This window comes from Hyperoodon ampullatus, assembly GCF_949752795.1.
Source record: "Hyperoodon ampullatus genome assembly, chromosome: 17".
Taxonomy (NCBI): domain Eukaryota; kingdom Metazoa; phylum Chordata; class Mammalia; order Artiodactyla; family Ziphiidae; genus Hyperoodon; species Hyperoodon ampullatus.
Window position 1 is genome coordinate 74,801,138 of NC_136930.1, and position 23,348 is coordinate 74,824,485.

General features: G+C 47.4%; 1 protein-coding gene across 7 annotated transcripts in view; it reads right to left on the reverse strand.

Annotated features, from left to right (window-relative positions):
- TRAPPC9 (trafficking protein particle complex subunit 9) overlaps nucleotides 1-23,348 on the reverse strand; it is a gene marked incomplete at its 5' end in the record, with an annotated part of 502,410 nt that overhangs the window by 356,253 nt on the left and 122,809 nt on the right. For all 7 annotated transcript variants that reach the window (XM_079722453.1, XM_079722455.1, XM_079722457.1 and 4 more), the window contains 4 exons: nucleotides 2,555-2,707; nucleotides 15,995-16,158; nucleotides 18,184-18,316; nucleotides 21,762-21,888. In XM_079722453.1, coding sequence (XP_079578579.1) covers nucleotides 2,555-2,707; nucleotides 15,995-16,158; nucleotides 18,184-18,316; nucleotides 21,762-21,888 — 577 coding nt within the window. The remainder of the gene's footprint in view (nucleotides 1-2,554; nucleotides 2,708-15,994; nucleotides 16,159-18,183; nucleotides 18,317-21,761; nucleotides 21,889-23,348) is intronic.

A 23,348-nucleotide genomic window follows, 5' to 3' on the forward strand; every position in this document is an offset into this window, starting at 1 on the left:
CAGCAGCACAGGTAACAATCAGCTCTCCTTCACATCTCACATCCAGTGACCTTAGCTAGGCATCCACTTGCCCAGACACACCCCCGGGGTAACAGCTCATCACGCATTCCCTGGACAGGTGTCAGGCACCACTGATTCTGCCAAAATCCCTTCTTGGGAAAAAGAAAAGTTAGAAACTCTGTCTACTTATAGAAAGATGCAGTCCAGTGGTACAAAGCCATTTAGAGACAGAAAAGAATATCCATTTCATCTGATATTTTTTGAGTTCTGGTATAATGTTAAATCCACGTGATGTTTTCCATTTCTAGTGTGTCCAACAGTAAACTTATTTTCCTAGCTGCATTAATAATATAAAAGAAAAATTTAATGGTTATTTAAACACTCCAGAGAGCACAGGAGAAGAAATTTCATGGAGCGTGCTATGGACTTAGAGTAGGTGTCCCCCCAGAATCCCTGTGTTGAAGCCCTAACCCCAATGTGACAGCACTAGCAGGCGGGGCCTTTGGGAGGTCATATGGGTGAGGCGAGGTCAGGAGGGAGGAGCCTCCACACCGAGGCGGGAGGGGAAGAGGAGCTCATGCACTCCCCTCCCTCCAGGTACACCGTCTAGGTACTGTGAATACAGGACCTCCTGAGTAAGACAGATGAGGTCCTTCTCCCTGTGAAACTTTTAAGGTAAAGGACGGAGGCAGCAGGACAGGAAAAACCAAACAAGACACTTCCAGGGAACAGGAGCAGTCCATAATGCCGGGGGGACCCGACAAGAATGACAGTGGGCGGGGCGTGCTGACTTAGCCAACGCGGTCCGGGTAGCCTCTCCACCAGGGAGACAACTGAAATGAGATCTGAATAATCAGGTCTGCGTCTACACGTATGTCCATCTAGTCTCTGGAGGTGAATCCCACTGCGTCACTGGCCAGAGATCTCCGGGCCTCTGTACCTGCTGCTCCTTGAGAGGCCTGTGGAGCACAGGCTTTTCTCTTCTTCTAGGACACTCCCCAGTTCAGGCCCAAGTCACACACCAGCTCTGGGAGGCCCTCCCTGCAGGACCCTACTGATAAAGTGAGCTGCATCTCAGTTACACCCCTGAGTCTCAGGGTGTTCTAATCACATATTTATTTTTCTGGCTGACCCTCTGGGCAACAACAGGCCACAGAAGAGTTACGAGGACAGACTCTGGAGTCAGGCTGCCTGGCTTCACAACCCAGCTTTGCCACTTCCTAGCCGTGTGACCTTGGAAAAACTGTACAGCCTCTCTATGCCTTACTGTTCCTATTTGAAAAACGGAGCTATTAATAGCACCTATTTCATAGGGCTGCTGTGAGGGTTCAGTGAGCTGACCTACGCACACCTCTTAAATGTTAGCTGCTGTTATTACTACTGCCCAGGGGACAGACCTTGACCCATTCATCTCTGTTTTCCAAGAGCCCGGCCAAGTGCTTGCCTCTAATAAGAGCTGGTTAAATGTCTTGTAATGCCATAAACCTGTGATGGTGGGGTGGGGGTGGAATATAACTAACACTTGTTGACCCCTTACCATGTTTCAGGTGAAGGGCAAATCCTCACAACAACTGTAGAAATGGGTATTACTGTCATCTTATTGGATTAAGGCACAAAGAAGTCAAAGTCACATAGTTGCTAAGTTCTAGTAACAGAATCCGTTGACCGTCTCCAATAACACCCTTTGACTGAATGTGGCCCCCCAAATTCACATGGTGAAGCCCTCACCTCCACTGTGACTATAATTGAAGACAGGGCCCGTGAGGAGGTAACAAAAGTTAAACGAGGCCACAGGGTGGGGCCTTAGTCTGATAAAACTGGCGTCCTCCTAAGAAGGGGGAGAGACACCAGGCTCCCTCTGCCGCGTGAGGACACAGTGAGAAGGCAGCTGTGTGCAAGCCAGGAAAGGGCCCTCACCAGAACCTGGCCATGCTGGCACCTTGATCTCAAACTTCCAGCCTCCACAACTATGAGAAAAGAAGTTTGTAACTGTAGCCACACTGTCTGTGGTATTCTCTTGTGGCAGCCTGAGCTAACACACCCCACGATGACTCCCAATGAAAGTATGAATGCACGCCGCATAATCGGACATAATTAATCTATGAAATCTCACCCCTAATCAGCTAGTCCTAATGTTATAACAAAAATAAATTCCCATTTTTCTCCACACTCCATTTCCTTATAGAAATCATTACACTTTGAAGGAGAACTTCATAATCACAGCTAATTAGATGTCTAAGGGATCACAGCAGTTATGCTGGAAGAAAAATGCAGTAATTCCTACATTCCGCTAATTTAGGATGACCTCCTGGCAAATGAGCACAAAATAGTAAAGAGTGTGAAGTAAGAAATCGTTCAACTGAAAAGTACTTTTATTCCTTTCCCCGTGCACAGTAACTCACTCGTTAAGTACGTGCCCAGGAGAAGTCTCAAGCTGCTCGAGCTAATGAACGACAAGCATGTTACCGAGAGGGCAGCGGGGCTCGAGGCACGGTGATCACTGCCGTGCGACTGGGGACCGCGATGTGCTGATTAAAACTGGGGAGTAACTTACCGTCACTGAGGTCTTGGAGGAGATTCTCCTGGCAAGAGAAATCCAGCTTCACTTTGATGCTGACGGTGAAAGTGGCCACCTTTCCAGGTTGCAAGGGAAACTGGGCAAGGGTTTCTTCTAGTTTCCAGCTCAGGAAGTCACCATATAATTTTTCTACAATGACAGTAGTAAAGGTGATAATGAGGATGCAACTGAGGCAGCAGGAGACTTAGCTTTCCCCCTAGAAAATTCGGATGCACCTTCAAAAGCAAAGAAAGATGCAAACCATTTAAAATGTGATGGATCTGGGCTTCCCTAGTGGCGCAGTGGTTGAGAGTCTGCCTGTCGAGGCAGGGGACACAGGTTCGTGCCCCGGTCCGGGAGGATCCCACGTGCCGCGGAGCGGCTGGGCCCGTGAGCCATGGCCGCTGAGCCTGCGCATCTGGAGCCTGTGCTCCGCAAAGGGAAAGGCCACAACAGTGAGAGGCCCGCGTACCGCAAAAAAAAAAGTGATGGATCAAAGTACCAGAGAATTCCAGAATCACAGCTGTTCCAAGGCCTGTGTCTATGAGCACTGCCCCTGTGGAGTGGCTTTCTCTCCCCAACAAGAGCTGTGCACTCTTGTTCTCATGAACAGAGTCAGAGCTCAACCAGTACTTTCTATGTTCTATCGTCTTAAAGAGAAACAGATCCACATTTAGTGGGAGAGAGACACTCTTCAGGAAACAGGAACACAAAATCAGAAAGGGCCTTTTGCGGGGCGGGCGTCCTTAGCTCTGCGGAGTCAGACGGCCTTGGGTTTGACGCCTTTTTGACTCTGACCACCTAGAGCTGGATGGGGAGTGATGATTCATCCATGTCAACATTTCTTCATGTATGAAATGGGGGTGACAATTCCTACATCACAGGCCTGTTTTACAGATTAAACTAAGTGGTGTCTGTAAAGCACTGTATAGACTAAAGCTGAAATGTGCTGAGAGGAGGAGGAGCCCAGGAAGGAGACGGGGTGGGGGGGGTGGGGGGGACACACCGGTTGTGTCATCTGGAAGCAGCTGTGTCACCTGTGTGGCTCCCCCTCCTGCTAGACAATCCCTGCTTCGTTACAGACCGGGAGGAATGGGTGTTTAAGGCCTAGAATCAAGTCCAATATTAGCACTGCCTTGACATGTGGTGAAACCAGGAGGGCCTGGAACAACCTCACTGCAAGTTCTCCTCCTGACTCTGCTCCCGGGAATACGGTCCCCTGACAAACAACCCTCCTTATCCCGGGGACCAGACGAAGCTCCCGCTTAGCCCTGAGGGCGGGTTTCAGTTCCCTGCCAGCCAAGCACAGCCCTCTGTGGGAACCAGGGGACACCCCACCTCATTGACACTACAAAGCCTGCCTCCCCGCGGCCTCTGGTTTCCCTCTGTCCCCTGCATGGCGGGCTGTGATCCCATCCATCCAGCATCAGGCGCTACGTGTGTATCCGTCCTCCTGGCCCTGGGGCGGGAATCCCTCCTCACCGGCGAGGTGAACGGGAGGCCTTCCCGCTGTTCTTCTCAGTCCCCTAATCCGCCTCACTAGTCCCCCCCTCCTGCTGTCCCTCAGTCCCAGACAGGGGAGCAACCTGCTGCTGTTCCCGCCTCTGGGTTAACTTACCACCTCTCTTTCAACAAACCGACTCTCTGTGCTAAATCCCCTCTGTCAGAATAAGGCAACGGACACCTAGAGAGAGTAACTTGCCCATGGTCCAAAACTAGGGAAAAGTGCCAGAATTCTAGATCCAAATGATTCTAGAGCCATGACATTCACTTCCTGCATGAAGGCACATCAAGGTAGCGTTAAAAAATAAAGTCTCCCTCTTGGGACCCAGAAATCAACACTGCAGGAGTCCAGTGGAAGACAGAGAGCTTGATCGAGGTTCATATTGAAGAAGAAAGACCTGTGAGGTTTGCTAACTGCAAGAACACGAGGCCAGACTGTGCTATAAACGCAGAATAAGTTCATGTCTTCCTGTCCGGGGTGTGCTCCCTCCAGAACCGGCTGAGCTCCAATTAGAACACGTCTAATAGAGCACATTTATCCTCAGGATATCCTTAAGCAGGGACAGATCAGGGGAGGCGTCCTTGAAAGGTGTTTAGAAACCACATCACATTCATTTATTTACTTAGTTATTCATTGAACACCGAACCTCGAACGTGCCAGACACTTTCCACATGTGAGTTATCTCACTTAATCCTCACAATAACCCAGCGGAGTTGTGGTCACTATTCCCCTTGGAAACCAAGGAAGTGCACGTCCTTGCTGGAGGTCATCCAGCTGGAAGTAGAGGACCTGGCATACAATAGGTGCTCAATTAAGTGTCCGGTGCACAGTGGCATCACCAATTCCACTAGTTTATAGGGTGTTCAGATTTTTTAATAGACTGATATTACTACATTATTTCAGAATGATCTAAAAACAGATGGGCAGTTGGGAAAAGGATGATGGGACTGTTGAGAGTGCTGGTTCCCGGGAGGTAAGATTTAAGGACAACGTGAACGATTAATCACTGTAGGCCGGGACACTTGGGCACCTGACAGTAACCACAGATCCAGGGAAAACCTCCGGGAGAGATTGCTAATCAGACCAGACCTGAAGATGAGGAGAGGCCGGGCAGGGTAAAGAGCAGTGGGACCCGTGGGGCTGACTCTGGATGTGGCGCGTATGTGTCTACACACCCTCCTGTGCATGCGACACATTTAACGGACATTACACTCAAAACTCCTCACATACACGCCGGTCTTATCACCCTCCTCCTATAGAATGAATACTGTACGGAACACACAGATTCTAGATGTTTGCTGGCGATTGTTTTACTTTTGAGTATGAGGCAGGAGCCTCATCTGATTAAGTTTTACAAACTGACCTGACCTCTAGCCCTGCTGGATATATTACTCTCTGGGTATTTTGCCAGCATCCGACTCCACAACGGAAGTTACTGCCTTCCCTCCCAAAGCACTAATGGTACCAAAATCCTCTCGATGACCCAGTGACTCACATTCTATAAGTATGTGTGAACCAGGTTAATACATTCTTTGTCTTTATTCTTCAATCCCACAGATTAATTTGGGATAGAAAGGTATATGACATACCAGGTGACACGAAGCCAGGGCACAAAACCGTTCGGGCCCTGCTTGCTGGAAGCCCAGATCCCAAAGCCCCAGGACTATAGCAGTGCGTGCTAACTTCTTTAAACAGCCTCTCCATCTGCCAGAGCAGCTCTGGCCAACCTTTCTATGAAATGGCAATACCGGCCAAGATACTGAGGCCCCGCAAAGGCCCCCCTCCCAAAGCTTCTATTGGGCCACTTCTGAAACCCAGGCACCAAGACCCGGGCTCTCATTCAGTTCTGTTCCCGTGGACGGGCAGAAACTAGGTGAGGGTTCTCAGCACACCTCCTGCTGCACCAGCACACGTGGGTCCTGACAGGACTGAAATGCGTGGGAAGAACAGTCCGGGCTCACCCCTGCCTCTCCTCCTCCCCTTCCCCACGTTCACCCGCTGTGCCCCTACTACCACCCACACGTGCTGCCCCCTCTGCCGGGAGTGCCTGGCCCACTAACCCCGTGCGGCACTGCCACCTCCTCCCAGCTCTCCTCCGCTTGTCCTCACCCAAACGTGCAGGCGGGATGTGGCATGAACACTGCACGAGACATTGAAGAAACTGAGTCTTTTTTCCCCAAGACATTTGTACGCTTTGACCGTGCTAAGAAGGTAAAAAAACGCTTTTTTACGAGATTTATTTTTTCAGTTTTGCCCTGTATTGCCACAAAGTTTTTATGTGTGTGTGTGTGTGTTTTTAAGAATTACATAAAAATGCCATAACACAAGCAAGTCAAAAAAAGACCAGGCCGAGAAAGTCAGAAAACTCGGCAGGGAGGGTAACTTTTACCGTTAACTCCTTCACAGGCCCTCAGCGGGCCCCTTAGCGAGCCCCCTGGGTCCTGAGAATCGATCAGCTAACAGGTTCCCCTGGGCGGCCAGGGACAGAGGAGCCAGCAAGCCCCCCACTGTCAGAGCTGCCCACGGCCTCCCAGGCTGCTTCTCACCATCTCACCTCTTCTGCTTTTGTTCGCTGTGTGATGCGCAGGGTTTCATGCCAGAACACCCTTGCTCATCTGGGGGATCGTTAAATTTCACCATTCCAGGAAAAATTTGAGAGCAAAGAGAAAGCTAAGATGGCTTCTGAACAGCTCAAGGAGAGATCAACCCAGGAAACGTGGACCCAGGCACCTGCCTGCCTCAGGCGGGGCATGAGTTTGTATATTTCAAGTCGGCCCTGCCCAAGCTGAGTGCTGGCTTCCCAGCCCCACAGACACTCCCCTGGTGCAGCTATGGCAAAGCAAAAGCAGCAGCTCATTTCCCCCACTTAAAGGGAAGGGAACTTAGCAGGTACCCATCACCCACCACGTGCCAGGCACTGTGCTGGGCACCCCAGAGGCACTACCACTCCTTCTGGAATCACCAGACGAGAGTAGGGCTGGGTCAGGGGTGCCCAGGCTGCAACGCTAACCTGCAAGCACTCGGTGGCCTGCTCAGGGCAGCCACGCAGGGTCACTAACAGCAAGGGGCTGGGAGCCAAACCCGTCTGACTCCAAAACCCATCTCTCACGTCACCGGCTGAAGAGAGGCCATGCTACCACCTGCCCTGACAGAGGGAACAGCAGAGCAACAGGAAAGGGTCAAGGGCAGCAAGCAAGCCGCCTGGCACTGCGCTGGCTGCTCCCGCTACGTGCGCAGGCAAAAGGCACAGCTCAAGAAGAGACCTGAAAACTGCCACCCAACCCCCGCCTCCAGCCCCAGAAAAGGCCAGTAGCTAAATAAGGTTCAAAGTCCTGTGTTCAGTACCCCACTGCCTCCAAGCTTAGGGTGTACTCAGAAGGGGTGCTAGCTGCACTGCTTATTTCTGTATTAAGTTCTGTGGCTTAAGAGTGACACATTCAGACAACAGGCAAGTCCACCCGCGAGGAACAGCTTATTCACCTTCTGTGGCCAAACAACTAAGGTATTTATAACTAAGTAACGACACAGAGGAGTTCACAGTGCTCGGACTCTCCTCCAGCTGCAGCAGGACAGAAAGCTGAATAGCTTCATTGTCGGATTTAATATGTTTTTACGCCTCAAAAGTGGGCCTTTCTGGTTCTTTCCTTCATTACTGTGCTACAAAATGGCAAGTCCAGAGGGGCTTTTCAAAATCCTATATAATGATAAGCTATCAGGAATAACAAGATAAACATAAACCAAGAGGGTAGCATATGTCACTAATTTTCCCCCCTGTGGAATTTCGTTTCAGAAATAATAGTCATTATTTTAATGCTAGAGTTTAGTTTCATGCAGTCAAGTCAAACTGGTTATCTGACACTACCAGAGGAGTCGTTACTGCTGGTGACCTTCAACATCTGAGGACCTTTCATTTATGTTTCTAATGGCAGAGACTTTGCCACAATGCTGATGAGAGCAGGAAGCAGCAGGGAATGGCACCTCAGTCAAAACACTTATGAGCTGTTCATTATACCCACATGGAGCCGTTGCTTTCTGTCAAAAAATTAAGCTGGAAGTATAAAGAAATTAAGGGGTGTGTATATGTACACAGGTATGTGTATACTTGTGTTTGTACACACACTCACGGGTGTCTCAGAAGATTTGCTGAAAAGCAAATACAATAAATTCATCTCAATTTGGGCTTAATTATAATAAAATTCGTGATGACTTAAGTAAAGGCAGAAGTTTGGCTCTCGGACAACCTACAAATAAAGACGTGTTCACACACAGACTGTAATTAGAATCCCTCCATGACATGGGCGGATGATCCTTGTCCTGATGGGGTGGATTGTAAATGCTCAGCTCCAGCTCAGGAGCTTGTGATGGGGGAACACACATGCCCCATAAGTGCCCAGAGGGCAGTTCAGACCCCTGAGAGGCCCACAAAGGTCTGTGTGACTCTTAAGTGTCCCTGATCCCTACCATATACTGCAAATGCAAAAGGATTTTTTTTCTTTTTTTTAAAACATCTTTATTGGAGTATAACTGCTTTACAATGGTGTGTTAATTTCTACTGTATAACAGAGTGAATCAGCTATACATATACATATATCCCCATATCTCCTCTCTCTTATGTCTCCCTCCCACCCTCCCTACCCCATCCCTCTAGGTGGACACAAAGCACTGAGCTGGTCTCCCTGTGCTATGCGGCTGCTTCCCACTAGCTATCTATTTTACATTTGGTAGTGTATATATATCCATGCCACTCTCTCACTTCGTCCCAGCTTCCCCTTCCCCCTCCCCAGGTCCTCAAGTCCATTCTCTACATCTGCATCTTTATTCCTGTCCTGCCCCTAGGTTCTTCAGAACCTTTTTTTTATTATTATTCCATATATATGTGTTAGCATACGGTATTTGTTTTTCTATTTCTGACTTACTTCACTCCGTGAGTCTGTAAGAGCAGAGATTAGAACACGACAGGAAAGCAAGGAAGATGGAGGAGAAAAACACAACAGGGAGACAGCCTCATCCACCAGAGGGCAGACAGCAGAAGCAAGAAGAACTACAATCCTGCAGCCTGTGGAACAAAAACCACATTCACAGAAAGACAGACAAGATGAAAAGGCAGAGAGCTATGTACCAGATGAAGGAACAAGATAAAACCCCAGAAAAACAACCAAACAAAGTGGAGATAGGCAACCTTCCAGAAAAAGAATTCAGAATAATGATAGTGAAGATGATCCAGGACCTCGGAAAAAGAATGGAGGCAAAGATCGAGAAGATGCAAGAAATGTTTAACAAAGACCTAGAAGAATTAAAGAACAAACAAACAGAGATGAACAATACAATAACTGAAATGAAAAATACACTAGAAGGAAATCAATAGCAGAATAACTGAGGCAAAAGAATGGATAAGTGACCTGGAAGACAGAATGGTGGAATTCACTGCTATGAATGAAAAGAAATGAAGACAGCTTAAGGGACCTCTGGGACAACATTAAAAGTAACAACATTCACATTATAGGGGTCCCAGAAGGAGAAGAGAGAGAGAAAAGACCCGAGAAAATATTTGAAGAGATTATAATCGAAAACTTCCCTAACATGGGAAAGGAAACAGCCACCCAAGTCCAGGAAGCCCAGCGAGTCCCATACAGGATAAACCCAAGGAGAAACACGCTGAGACACACAGTAATCAAACTGGCAAAATTTAAAGACAAAGAAAAATTATTGAAAGCAGCAAGGGAAAAACAACAAACAACATACAAGGGAACTCCCATAAGGTTAACAGCTGATTTCTCAGCAGAAACTCTACAAGCCAGAAGGGAGTGGCATGACATATTTAAAGTAATGAAACTGAAGAACCTACAACCAAGATTACTCTACCCGGCAAGGATCTCATTCAGATTTGATGCAGAAATCAAAAGCTTTACAGACAAGCAAAAGCTAAGAGAATTCAGCACCACCAAGCCAGCTCTATAACAAATGCTAAAGGAACTTCTCTAAGTGGGAAACACAAGAGAAGAAAAGGACCTACGAAAACAAACCCAAACGAAAATGGTCATAGGAACATACATATCGGTAATTACCTAGGGACACATACAGACTGGAAGTGAGGGGATGGAAAAAGATATTCCATGCAAATGGAAATCAAAAGAAAGCTGGAGTAGCAATACTCATATCAGATAAAATAGACTTTAAAATAAAGAATGTTACAAGAGACAAGGAAGGACACTACATAATGATCAAGGGATCAATCCAAGAAGAAGATATAACAATTATAAATATATATGCACCCAACACAGGAGCACCTCAATACATAAGGCAACTGCTAACAGCTATAAAAGAGGAAATCGACAGTAACACAATAATAGTGGGGGACTTTGACATCTCACTTACACCAATGGACAGATCATCCAAACAGAAAATTACTAAGGAAACATAAGCTTTAAATGACACAATAGACCAGATAGATTTAATTGATATTTACAGGACATTTCATCCAAAAACAGCAGATTACACTTTCTTCTCAAGTGTGCACAGAACATTCTCCAGGATAGATTACATCTTGGGTCACAAGTCAAGCCTCAGTAAATTTAAGAAAATTGAAATCATATCAAGCATCTTTTCTGACCACAACGCTATGAGATTAGAAATGAATTACAGAGAAAAAAACGTAAAAAACACAAACACATGGTGGCTAAACAATATGTTACTAAATAACCAAGAGATCACTGAAGAAATCAAAGAGGAAATCAGAAAATACCTAGAGACAAATGACAATGAAAACACGACAATCCAAAACCTATGGGATGCAGCAAAAGCAGTTCTAAGAGGGAAGTTTATAGCAATACAAGCCTACCTCAAGAAACAAGAAAAGTCTCAAATAAACAATCTAACCTTACACCTAAAGGAACTAGAGAAAGAAGAACAAAGAAAACCCAAAGTTAGCAGAAGGAAAGAAATCATAAAGATCAGATCAGAAATAAATGAAATAGAAACAAAGAAAACAATAGCAAAGATCAATAAAACTAAAAGCTGGTTCTTTGAGAAGATAAACAAAATTGATAAACCATTAGCCAGACTCATCAAGAAAAAGAGGGAGAGGACTCAAATCAATAAAATTGGAAATGAAAAAGGAGAAGTTAAAACAGACACTGCAGAAATACAAAGCATCCTAAGAGACTACTACAAGCAACTCTATGCCAATAAAATGGACAACGTGGAAGATATGGACAAATTCTTAGAAAGGTATAACCTTCCAAGACTGAACCAGGAAGAAACAGAAAATATGAACAGATGGATCACAAGTAATGAAATTGAAACTGTGATTTAAAATCTTCCAGCAGGGGCTTCCCTGGTGGCACAGTGGTTAAGAGTCCACCTGCTGATGCAGGGGACACGGGTTCGTGTCCCGGTCCGGGAAGATCCCACATGCCACGGAGCGGCTGGGCCCGTGAGCCATGGCCGCTGAGCCTGCGCGTCCGGAGCCTGTGCCCCACAACGGGTGAGGCCACAATAGTGAGAGGCCCGTGTACCACAAAAAAAAAAAAAAAAAAAAAAAATCTTCCAACAAACCAAAGTCCAGGACCAGATGGCTTCACAGGTGAATTCTATCAAACATTTAAAGAAGAGCTAACCCCCATCTTTCTCAAACCCTTCCAAAAAATTGCAGAGGAAGGAACAGTCCCAAACTCATTTTATGAGGCCACCATCACCCTGATACCAAAACCAGACAAAGATGCTACAAAAAAAGAAAATTACAGACCAATATCACTGATGAATATAGACGCAAAAATCCTCAACAAAATACTAGGAAACAGAATCAACAACACATTAAAAGGATCGTACACCATGATCAAGTGGGATTTATCCCAGGGATGCAAGGATTCTTCAATATACGCAAATCAATCAATGTGATACACCATATTAACAAATTGAAGAATAAAAACCATATGATCATCTCAACAGATGCAGAAAAAGCGTTTGACAAAATTCAACACCAATTTATGATAAAAACTCTCCCGAAAGTGGGCATAGAGGGAACCTACCTCAACATAATAAAGGGCATATATGACAAACCCACAGCCAACATCATTAAAAAAAAAAAAAAAACAGGAAACTTTTCTTTATCTGAAGAAAAGGGGGTCAATCAGAGGGGAGTGAGGGCGTGACCAGAGACCTGCGAGGGCCCCTGACGGGCGGCAGGAAGAGGAGGGGAAGAGACATGGGGCTCGCAGGCAGGCCTTCCACGTGGCCAAGGCCCCGCGCACGCAGACCACCTGCAGGCAAAACACACCGAGAGCAGTCAGCACCCTCGGAGCAGGCAAGACGTGGGCACTTCGTGCTCAGGGTCGTCCTCAGCACTCCTGCGTCCTGCATTAATACGCCAGCCGCGCAACCTGTGTGGTGGAAACTCGCGCTGGGTTCACTCAGCACCTCCTCTGTGACAAGCACTGTTCTTAGTTCCCGGGCCCTGGCGTTGCAGCAGTGAGGTAAACAGACCACCCCTACCCTAGAAAGACCTCTAATGAGAAAAAACTACCTGAAATACCACTCAGCTGGCATGTGGTGAGTGCTAGAAAGTAAAAGTTATTATTACTGCTGAGACATAAAATAACCCTAACAGCGCTACAAAGAAAATAACACGGACCCCGGAGGAAGGAGCATTTAATTCCCTGTGGAAGAGCTTCACAAAGAGCTCACTCATGTTCCCGGTTTAAGACATTTTCCCATCTTCACATTTACATTACATCATTTATTGATACTGACAGCTTTTTGGTGCTGTAGAATATAAGTGACAGGAATTATTCCCTTTGTATATTTTGGAAGCACATGGTTTATTTTCATTAATTGAATTCCACATGTAAATGTATGGCAGCTCGGGATGAGAATTAAAAAAGAATGACAGCTTTAATTTTTCACTTGCACACGTGTTGTTTTGAGTGGCCGGCCCATGCTATACATGATGGAACCAGCTGTGTGATCCCAGATACGTCATTTAACCTCTTCGGCCTTCACGTTCCCTATCCATAGAGTGAGGGTAATAATACTTGATCCACTGCCCTCGAAGAGGCTAAATTGAGAGCTGGGCGAGAAGGTGACTGCTGACAGTGTTGGAAGGACCCAGCCCTGGAGGCTTCTCCAGGGATTCTGTCCGGTTCCCACGAGCGTTTCCAACTTCCCACATCACTGCCAGTAAACGATGACCAAGGGCTGACCAGGTAAATACGGAGAGTGGCCACCTCTCAGGTTGGGCAGGGGTTGGCTGGAAAGGGCCATGAGAGGATTTTCTGAGGTGATGAGAATGGTCTGTGATATATCTTGATAAGAGTTTGGGTGACACATGTACTTGTCAAAACTTATCAAATGGTAACTTAAGGTTTGTGTATTTCACCTCATATACTTTTTACCAAAGAAAAGTAAACAAACTTTGAAGTCTAATTAATGATATGCATGCTAAAGTATTAATGGGTAAAATGCACAGAAATCTGCAACTTATTTTGAACGATGCAAAAAAAAACAAGATGGATCAAGATGGATAGGAGGCTGGATAGCCAAACGTTATAGAACCTAGATGGTGGGTCTGCAGTGTTCACTGTAAAATTCTCTCCACTCTTCTGTATGTTTGAATATTTTTATAATGAAAGGTTGGAGAGGGAGGGAATGGCTGATACAAAGAATAAGTTCCAGAAGAGTTCAAAAGCGTAAGAACACCAAAGGTAGGGGAACGCACTCGCTGCCTTTGAGAGACTCGCACCTGGTTGGAGGGAGACCAGAACACAAGCAATGACAACTCGGAGTGAAAGGGGCTCCTCAGAAGTCACCCGGGCCTCTGAGACAACAAAGGGGGGCCCCAGTCACCCAGTCTAGGAAGGCTTCCCAGAGTGACCACGAAGCAGAAACCCCAGGATACGTTAACTGCAGAAGAGGAGGCAAAGGCAGGAACAGAAGTTAGCAAGTCGGCTGCTAGTGAGAGGAGATGGTTTATCCTCAAGTTTAGAGAGACAGCACGAACGTCCAGGAAACTGAAACTAGTTCCTAGCGGTCAACGCGACGAGAGTTTAAGGGGAGAGGTGGCTGAGGCTGAGGCTGAAGCTTGGGGCAGAGGCCAGGGATGCAGGGCCTGGGGCACAGGGACAGCAGGGGTCTCCAAAGGAGGACCCTGAGGATCTGTGCTTCGGAAAGAAGAAGCAAGTCTGTAATGAATACTGGACACGTGGTTACCATTTGGGTTTATTTGAGAAAAGGAAGAGATATTTTCCAGTTGCTAAGCTGTGAAGGCAAGGTAACTCACAGGAGATGTGAAAATTTTTACCATTATGTACTCTGCAATTTTCTGTCATTCAATGTTAGTTCACTTGTTCAAACATCAACCAACCCCTTTAACCATTTAATTAACTTCAGAATACCAGATGAAGGTATTTCATGTCAGGGAGGCATTTTCTACCTAATCCATATGTGTTTGCTCCTGAAAATAGGAGAGAAAGGGAAGAAAGGATGCGATTAAGGTAGGATCATCAAAATTCCCCAAAGACTCAGAGACACAAAACGCAATGACCATAAAAGAAAAGAATATAGGTGAACCATACTAAACTGAAGAACTTCTATCTATCCAAGGACATGGCAGCCGGGTAGAGCAGGAGGGGATATTCACGCCACACCGTTCCAGCAAAGAACTTACACTCAGGATCAAAGGCACCCTGCGAGTCAGGAGAGAGGGGCAGACAGAGACCGCGAAAGAGACAGAGAGAAACAGAGACGGAGAGAAGGCAGAACACCCACTGGGAAAAAAAGAACAAAGTGCTGGTACGGCAAAGGACCTGAGGATCCAAAACCACATGAAAGGTGTTCAACTTCGCTGGTCATCAGGGAAATAAAAATTAAACCCTGGTGTTAGAGCATTACACCCCACCTCCCTACCGTGGACAAAATGACTACGATGCCACAGGGCAGAGGGGACTTGGGGCAGCCGTCACTCTCACACGATGACTGTGTAACTGGACTTTGGGAAAGTAGTTCTGAAGCCGAATGCCTGTGGCCCCATGGCCCAGCATCCGATCCTGGAGACCCTCACGGAGATGGCGGCCTCGGCCCACCAGTGCCAGGAGCCCCGGGACAGCAGCGTCCTCAGCAGCACCCAGGTGCACCCAAGCTCCCACTGGATGCCTGGCTCACCTCGCTCCTACATCAAAAGCACGTAAACACCCCGAAATCCCACCAGCCTGCTCTCCCTGTTTTGTCTTTGTCTTTGGTCTCCACAGACGGTATAATTTCTCTAACTTTATTAAATGACCTGACTTTATTGCCACTTACTACTCTCGATGCCCTCCCCCGCCATACACACACACACAATATATCCCCCCTTTGATCAGTACCACTCACTAACCACAAGCAGACCAGGTCCTCTGCCACACGCTGCCTCACTTAATTCTTAGAACAACTTTTCATGGTAAGGACCACCTCCCCTGCTTACCCAGGAGGAAGCTGAGACATGTGAAGGACAAATAGCGAGTAAACAGTGAAGCCAAAGTTTAACGCAGGTCTTATGACACCCAAGCTACGTGTGCCTTAGAACTAGGAAACAGAATCTGTCTTTAAGAGGGAGTGCACAGGCTCTAAGTGTTGAACCCACAGAAAACACTGGGCTGGATGGATGGATCCTAGATGGTAATGCTCCTGAACCTGCAAATGCTTCTCTTCATTCATTCATTCCAGGATACGCTTCCCGAGACCTGATCATTGTTAAAAGCACAGGGGATACGAAGGTGCATCCTGTGCTCCATTATCTTCCTTTGCGTGTTCTTCACGCATGATTAGGACAAAAATTTCACAGTGGTGTCAAATTAAAAGTGGAAGAAATTTTTAGGCTTTCTGAACGCTGGTTATCTAACGTGTCTCTTCTGCAAATAGAAAAGATAAACATTTCTGGGGTCAAACCTACTTAAACTCCCTACCTTTGGTGGTGAGAATTTTTGAGGTGACTTCCAGTTTCTCCAGTGGTTCCATCCCAATATTTTCCAGTTTCACAACAAGGTGCTGAGTTTCTCCGTTGTAAAGCTGGACTGACACGTTAGTGGATATTTCGTCACCAGAGGAAGGTTGCAGTGAATGTGCAGACCTAAAATAATAATTATAATAAATTTTAGAAACAGAAAAAAACAAAGAAAACCAAGGGCATTTTAGAATGATTCACATCACCACACTTAAACATTTCAGAAACAGGGACTAGGGAGCCTTGGCTTTAACATGGAGTCAGTATCCAGCATCCAGGAACTCAAGGGCAAATTGCCACGTGGTGAGCGCTGTCTACATGCAGACGTGCCCTGGGTCACTGACCTGTCATCCACGTGATCACTCTCACTGGGCCTTACTTTCTCAAGCGTGTGTGAAGCAAAAAAAATTCTTAATGATTGGATTATGGTGAGGACAAAAGTGAAACAATGAATTAATTCAAATGATCCGTGAGCATGCTGCTCTCTTTGAAAATTTTTTTAAATCTCATGCTCAGAAATGGCCTGGGGAAAATCCACTGATTTAAGAAGAAAACTTAAATGAACCATTCAAATGATAACATGGGAAGTGGAGGAAAATGAAGAAAAATGAAAAGTACATACAACAGCCTCCACATCACAGGTAAAATCGACGAGCAATGCTGGCAACTCCCGACGGGACCCAGGGAAGCTGGCGGGTCCTCGGCACTGGTCAGCTGGGGCCCTGGACCAGAGGCCCTGAGCCTCACCTAACACTCCCTTGAGGCTCCAGCACTACAGCCCTGGTCTGAAGCTCCAGCCTGAGTCCTACTGACTGTCACTCAATCCACAATGCTCATTACCCTGGTGTCTCCTTCCCAACCCACAGGCAGCAAACCCACTTCCGGACAAGGAGGGACCGGTGACCACAGGGAAAAGGCTCTAGAGGCACAGTGGAGACGAAAGCCAGCCAACAACGAGGCAGGTGCGTGTGTGGGAGGTGGGGTTAAAAAGCGCATCCAAACCGCATTTTCCGAAAATAACAGCATAAAGAATCGACATGAATTCCTTTGCATTTTATACCTTTAAAGTTGTTCATGAGTCAAGAAATAAACTTTCTCTGTCAAGGAAGGAAAAGTGACTCCCGTCCTCACTATAAATGACTACTTTCCACATTTTAGCAGGTAGTCCTTCTCAAGTGAAAGCTGTTTGTAGTCAATTTGAATTTGCAGAGAAGGTGTTTAGGAAAACTAAAACACAGCCGACACAAATTACTCTGCCTCAGAGAGGATGCCAGCCCCTCTGGTACGGTGGGAAAAGAAGGAGGGAGGAAGCAGAGAACCATGCAGCCTGGCTGCAGGCCTGGCGCGGACACAGGCGCTGACTGTCCCAGAGCACAGCGTCCCACCCATCAGAGCCCTGAGCTGGGATGAGACGAGGCTGGCACTGAGAAGGGGCCCATTAAGTAAGCGACTGAGCTTTTGAAACATTTCAGAAAATACCAAGATACATTTTATAAAAACAGCCCAAAGGATAAACATTAAAGCATTATTCACATGAGCAAAAACTGAGACAATCTCAAATTCCAAAAGCAAGGAAATGAATGGTGATGAGATTCTGAGATACCTTTATGATGTAATTTTTTAAGCAATTAAAATAGAAAATTTTAGCTTATGTTATATGTTTATGCAAGAAGTAATCTATGATAGTATATAAAATGTAGTATGATCTCAACTATTCAAACATTTTTTTAATGGATAAACAGTGGAAGGAAACACCAGAAAGCATTAATAGTAATTCACTCTGAGATTTCCCTTTCTTCTTTATGCTTTCCTATAATGCTAAAGGAAAAAAAAAAAAAAGACTTTTTTAGAAGATAAGACTTTTTCTTAAGTTCTCTAAAACCTCAACTGTTTCTCACCAAAATTACGATTCCAAAGCCTAATTTCACATTTTGTTCTGATCTTGGTAAGAAACACTTCAACTATATTCCAGTTTGCTGCAAGCAGAGCACACTGCCTACTGGTTATCTCGAAGAAACCCTTCGCCTCTATTCTGGTCATAACGATCACAGGTTAACTCAGACTCTTGAGGCCACTGGAGAAGGTGTACTGAACAGCACTCCTAGGTGCCCCTCTTGTCAGCAAGCAGACCCAGTGCTGCGTGTGCTCTACCTGGGCAGAGACGTGCTGATCTGCAGTCTGGGCAGAGCAGGGATGACTTCCACCGTGGAGCCGCTGGTCTTTATTCCCGGGAGATTGTCCAGCAAACAGTCGCTAAAGACACCAAAGACCGTGGTGTGGTAACCTGGGGAAAAAACGCAAAGCTTCACCACCTGAAAAGGCTTCATGAGACACCCACACCTCAAGGCAGCCCCAGGGTGACAGGAATGCAGGGTCCCTTTCCAACCTGAGTTGAGATTTAGGCCCCGTCGCCTGCCAGGCTCGCCCACAGCTCCCACACTCAACCCCAAGACCCTCAGTTTCCTTGAGCAGAGGTGCGAGCAGCACCTGCGTGCCCACTTCACAAGGCTGGCTGCGTCCAAGCGACGGTGTATAAACTATAAATCTCACAGAACTTAATAATTAGTGTCTCATCCCTTTACCAATTTGCTTTTCAAATTTATCCATCTCTAAAATGAAAATGATAGTTTGTATTCCTTTCCAGGACATAATGTAACTTAATAAGTATTTGAAAAAAATGATTCAAAATCTTCTGTTGAGAGATGAAAGTTCAAGAGTCAATTATTGGTTTTACAGCTGTTATGTGATATGGCAAATCTGCTCAATGTGTACAAGTACTATAATATAAGATTAGCAAAATTGCCATAAAAAAAAAACCCTCCATGGGTTAGATAAGCACTTGAAATTGTTTAAGCAAAGCTTTAAAATGGCTTTTGAAATTTTGAGATAATTATTATAAACAACATTCACTGTGTAACAAAATCAAATAATACTCGATGGCTAAATGCCTAGGGTGACAATTTTTCTGCATTCATATTAAGTGGCTACATACTCAACAAGAAGCAAGCTGGCACCTGATACAGCCAGGGGCCCTGATACAGCCTCATCAATGCTTCCCTTTACCTTCCGCCAGTTCCAACTGGCCGCTCAACTTAAAATAACTCCAATTCATGGCACCCACATTTCCTTTTTTTAAAAGTATGTTCTTTCTAAGACTCCTTTAAATTAACTTGCGAACAATTTTCCTCCCCAGAAACCCACAGCTGGCACAATGCCCTGTCATACTGTTCTTTCTATGAAACCTGATAGGATGTGGCTTTGTCTACGAAGCAACCTTTGTTTGCAGTTTCTTAATTAAAATCAATCATTTTCCTTTTCTCGCCCATTGCTGAAGGTGACTGCAAATAAGCTGAAAATCTGATGACAATTCTGTGTGTTATGTCCAGTGATACTTCACACATAAGGCTCCCCAAACAATGGACACCAACCAGTCTGTCCCAGCGACCTCTTGTCACCGAGGCTTCACTGCTCATCCGTGGACGTATTGGTCCTCGGCCGTGTGTCACTCTGAATCAAGCCTTTCGGTCCTGGCTACTTCCTCTCTCATCTGTCTCCTCTGTTCTGTTCCCAGCCGCAGCTGGGGTCCAATGTCTGACATCTTCTCCCTGGGCTACGGATGGAGCTTCCTAGTTGGTCTCCTTTCTCCAGTCCTGCCCGCCTGCAGCCCGTTCTCCAACACAGCAGCCTGGAGCAGCTCTGAACCGCCCATCAGACCATATCTCTCCTCTCTTCAAACAACGCAGCAGCCCACACTGCCCTCAGCAAGACTTACGAGGCCCTCCGGGTGGGCCCTCTGTCTGCCTTCCCAGCCTCATCACTCCACCCCCCTGCCTTAGACCAGTTAATTCTGAGCCCCCCTCCAGCTCCCTCTGCACCCTGTTCTCTCTTACCACCAGGTAGGTAAGAGCCTGGACCAGAGGTTCTTCCTGCCTGCATCCCTCTTACTCCCCATCCCACTCATTTGGACAACCCCTAGTTCGCCTTCAAACCTCAGGGTCACTTGTCAGGAGAAGTCCTTCTCCGCCCACCTCCCATTCTGGGTCACCCCTCCCCCACTGCCCACAAGCCAGGGCTCAGCCCAGCTCAGCACTGCCTGCAACACACCCTCACCTAGGATGCTCGAGAGAGAGCACCTTTCCCAGTGAATGCTTGTTCTTTCAGCCACCAAATAGCTAAGAGCTACTACGTGCCAGGTGTGAGGATCCAGCCGGGCAAGACAGACGAGGCTGGCAAGGAAAAGGCCCATAAGCCACCGCTATCAGTGACGTGAAGGAGGGGCCCGATCCAGCAGAGGGAAGCTGAGGACGATCTCCAGGGGGAAAGGAAGACTGGGCTAGGCACTGGAGAAGCACCAGGGCCACCAAGTCTGGAGGCACGCCAACAGAAGGAAAGCATGGCGTGTTTCCAAGCCAGGAGCCGTACAAGCCGGCAGAGGTGAGCAGGGCCCGATCACACGGGGCTCCACAGCCCTGGTGAGGTGTGGAGCCCTGATGGAAAGTGCACGGTGAAGGCGCTAAGACTTCCAGTCCAGAGATGACGTGACCAGACTTGCCCTGTGGAAAGGTCACGTGGCTGCAATATGGAGAGAGTGAGGGCAGACATACCAGTCCTGGTGCTTCTGTGACAAACTCTAGAAGAGGGTTCTGTTCTGCCAGACCAGAACGGCTGTGGAGGTGGAGAGGGTGCGGATGACATGGTCAGTGCTGTAGGGGGTAGTGAGGAGGAGACAGGAGCAGGGAAGGATGACTCCCAGTGCCCAGGCAGGACAACTGGCCAGACGGCAATGCCCTCACCGGGACGGGACCAAAGCGGGACGGGGAGCTTGGGGGATGAGGTGATGGGCTCCGGTCTGGACATGCTGTATGTGACGTGCCCACGAGACAGCCAAGAAGATGGGTGGGAAGCGGCTGTATGTGCAGGTCCAGGAAAGGGGTCTGGACAGGAGACGTGGCCCTGGGAATCAGCAGCATGGAGATGGGACCTGAAGCCACGAAAGCAGATGGCTCTGATGGGACTGCCGAGAGAGAGCAGGTGGAGAAAGGTGGGGAGGAGAGGGGGTGGGGGAGGGAGGAGAGGCCAGGGGAAGCAGGAGGGAGGGAGGGAGGGAGGGGCAGAGTTGCGCGTGGATTGAAGGGTCGGGCTGAAGAAGAAGTGCCTGCAGGAGACACTGCCCCAGAATGGCAGGCAGGAGAGGCGGCAGAGACGCGACGGTGACCGGGCGAGCGCACCCAGGAAGGAGGCGGGCAGCGGTGCCAAAGGCTGCTGAGCAGTGGAGTTGGACAAAATCTGAAATGTAGGCACTGGATTTAGCCGGAAAAATACTGCCAGTGGCCTCAGTGACAGCAGTTTTGGTGAGGTGACAGCTGGATGCGCAGGATGCGGTGGGTTAGAGGACCAGCACAGAGGTGGGACAGTGGACTCAGCGTGTCCAGACAGCACTCTGAAAAGGTCTGCTCGGAAGGAGAGACAGCAGATAGGCCCCAGCGAGAGGAAATCGTGGGCTCAGGGTGCGGAGGCGCAGGGGGTTTTAACCGCAGTGGGAGAACCGTGGAGCGTGTTTGCAGGCTCCGGGGAAGACAGACAGGAGTGCGGGGGGTGCCCCCACATCCCGCACGCTCTACATGGTTCGTGGCATGTCCCAAAGCACCACCATCCATCCGTTATCTGTTAACGGGCGAAGACCGGAATGCCGGGCGGCACAGGAGCCAGCAGCCCCCGAACCTGCTTACCATTCACAGCAATCGTCCCCGTCATCTGCGGGACCCCAACAAGTGTCACTGGGTAAAGACCAGACTCAGCCGGGAGGGAGAGCGCCGCAGGGAGAGATTCAAACTCCACTCCACTCGTGAGCAGCCCCTGGAGAAGGTGACAGAGGACGGCAATGAGTACTGCCCTAAGCCAATCCCAAAGCCGCCGCTCGTGGTCAGTCCCCGATCGGCCCCCAAGCATCGTGCCTCGTCCACAGGAGAGCCCCAGGACTCTAAGAAGGAAAAGGCTCATTAGCGGCTCTTATAAAAGTCCATGGGGAATTGTAGAGATGTCCTCAAAGTGCAACGAACACAAAACAATCTCGAAGTGGACAGCACTGTGGGTGCTTGAACAACAATTCCATCTTTAATATTAGCCCCGCTTGATGTATTTTTAATATTTGCTCTGCTTTTTTGTTTTACCAAGTTGGAATGTAAATAAAAAGAAAAAGTAAAATATTTTATTTACAAACAAAATGAAAAGCGTGAAGTGTGGAAACAGATCATCAGTTAATATCCTTCCACCAGTACATCTGTGAATTATCAGTTCATTTCACTAAGCACAAGGCCCTATGCTTGACAGCGAACGAGACAGGCTCCCTGGCCTCCAGGAGCTGCCCCATGATTGAAGGACCTCTCCGCACTCAGGACCTTCTCCTCAACACTGTAACAGAGGCCCCATCCAGCACAACAGCCAAGAGAAGAAAGAAACGGCATGAAAACAATTATTCACACACAAAAAAACTGTGGAAAACCCTGTGGAACCTACGAGGAAAACTGAACTAACAAGAGCACTTAGCCGAGTAACAAAGTCAGTATTAAAAAAGCAAAAGTATTTCTATAGGGCTTCCCTGGTGGCGCAGTGGTTGAGAGTCCGCCTGCCAATGCAGGCGATACGGGTTTGTGCCCCGGTTCAGTAAGATCCCACATGCCTCGGAGCGGCTGGGCCTGTGAGCCATGTCCGCTGAGCTTGTGCGTCCAGAGCCTGTGCTCTGCAACGGGAGAGGCCACAACAGTGAGAGGCCCGCGTACCGCAAAAAAAAAAAAAAAAGTATTTCTATAATCTAGCAATAAATAAAACATATTAGAAAATAAAATATTACAAATACCATTAACAAGAGACCAAAAACACCCCCTATCATGGAATAAGTCTAATGAGTGGTCTGTGAGATTCCCGCACTGAAATCTACAGAAGATGACTGAGATACATTAAAGAAGACCTAAATGTAGGAGGGATCCTGGATTCTTCCCAGGGGGGTTGTTTTCTGCAGTGCTATGGTCAAAGCAATCCTGAAACTATTTTAGGTCTATCCCAGGAGCAAGCAGATGAGAAGTGTGCTAATGTTGCTGTGAGCCCGGGTTCTCACACTGGAGGGAAGGACGCTGATGCGGAATGGAGGAAAGTGAGAAGAACCCTACGGAGACAGACTAGAATTGCAGGGATGGCTGTGAAGTCAGAACGTATGAAGTCTGTATTTGTATTGCGTATATGCATGTCTAAGGGCACATGTATATGTATGTACACACACTTGCAGATGTATGCATGTAGGTACGTGTGTAAGCACGTGT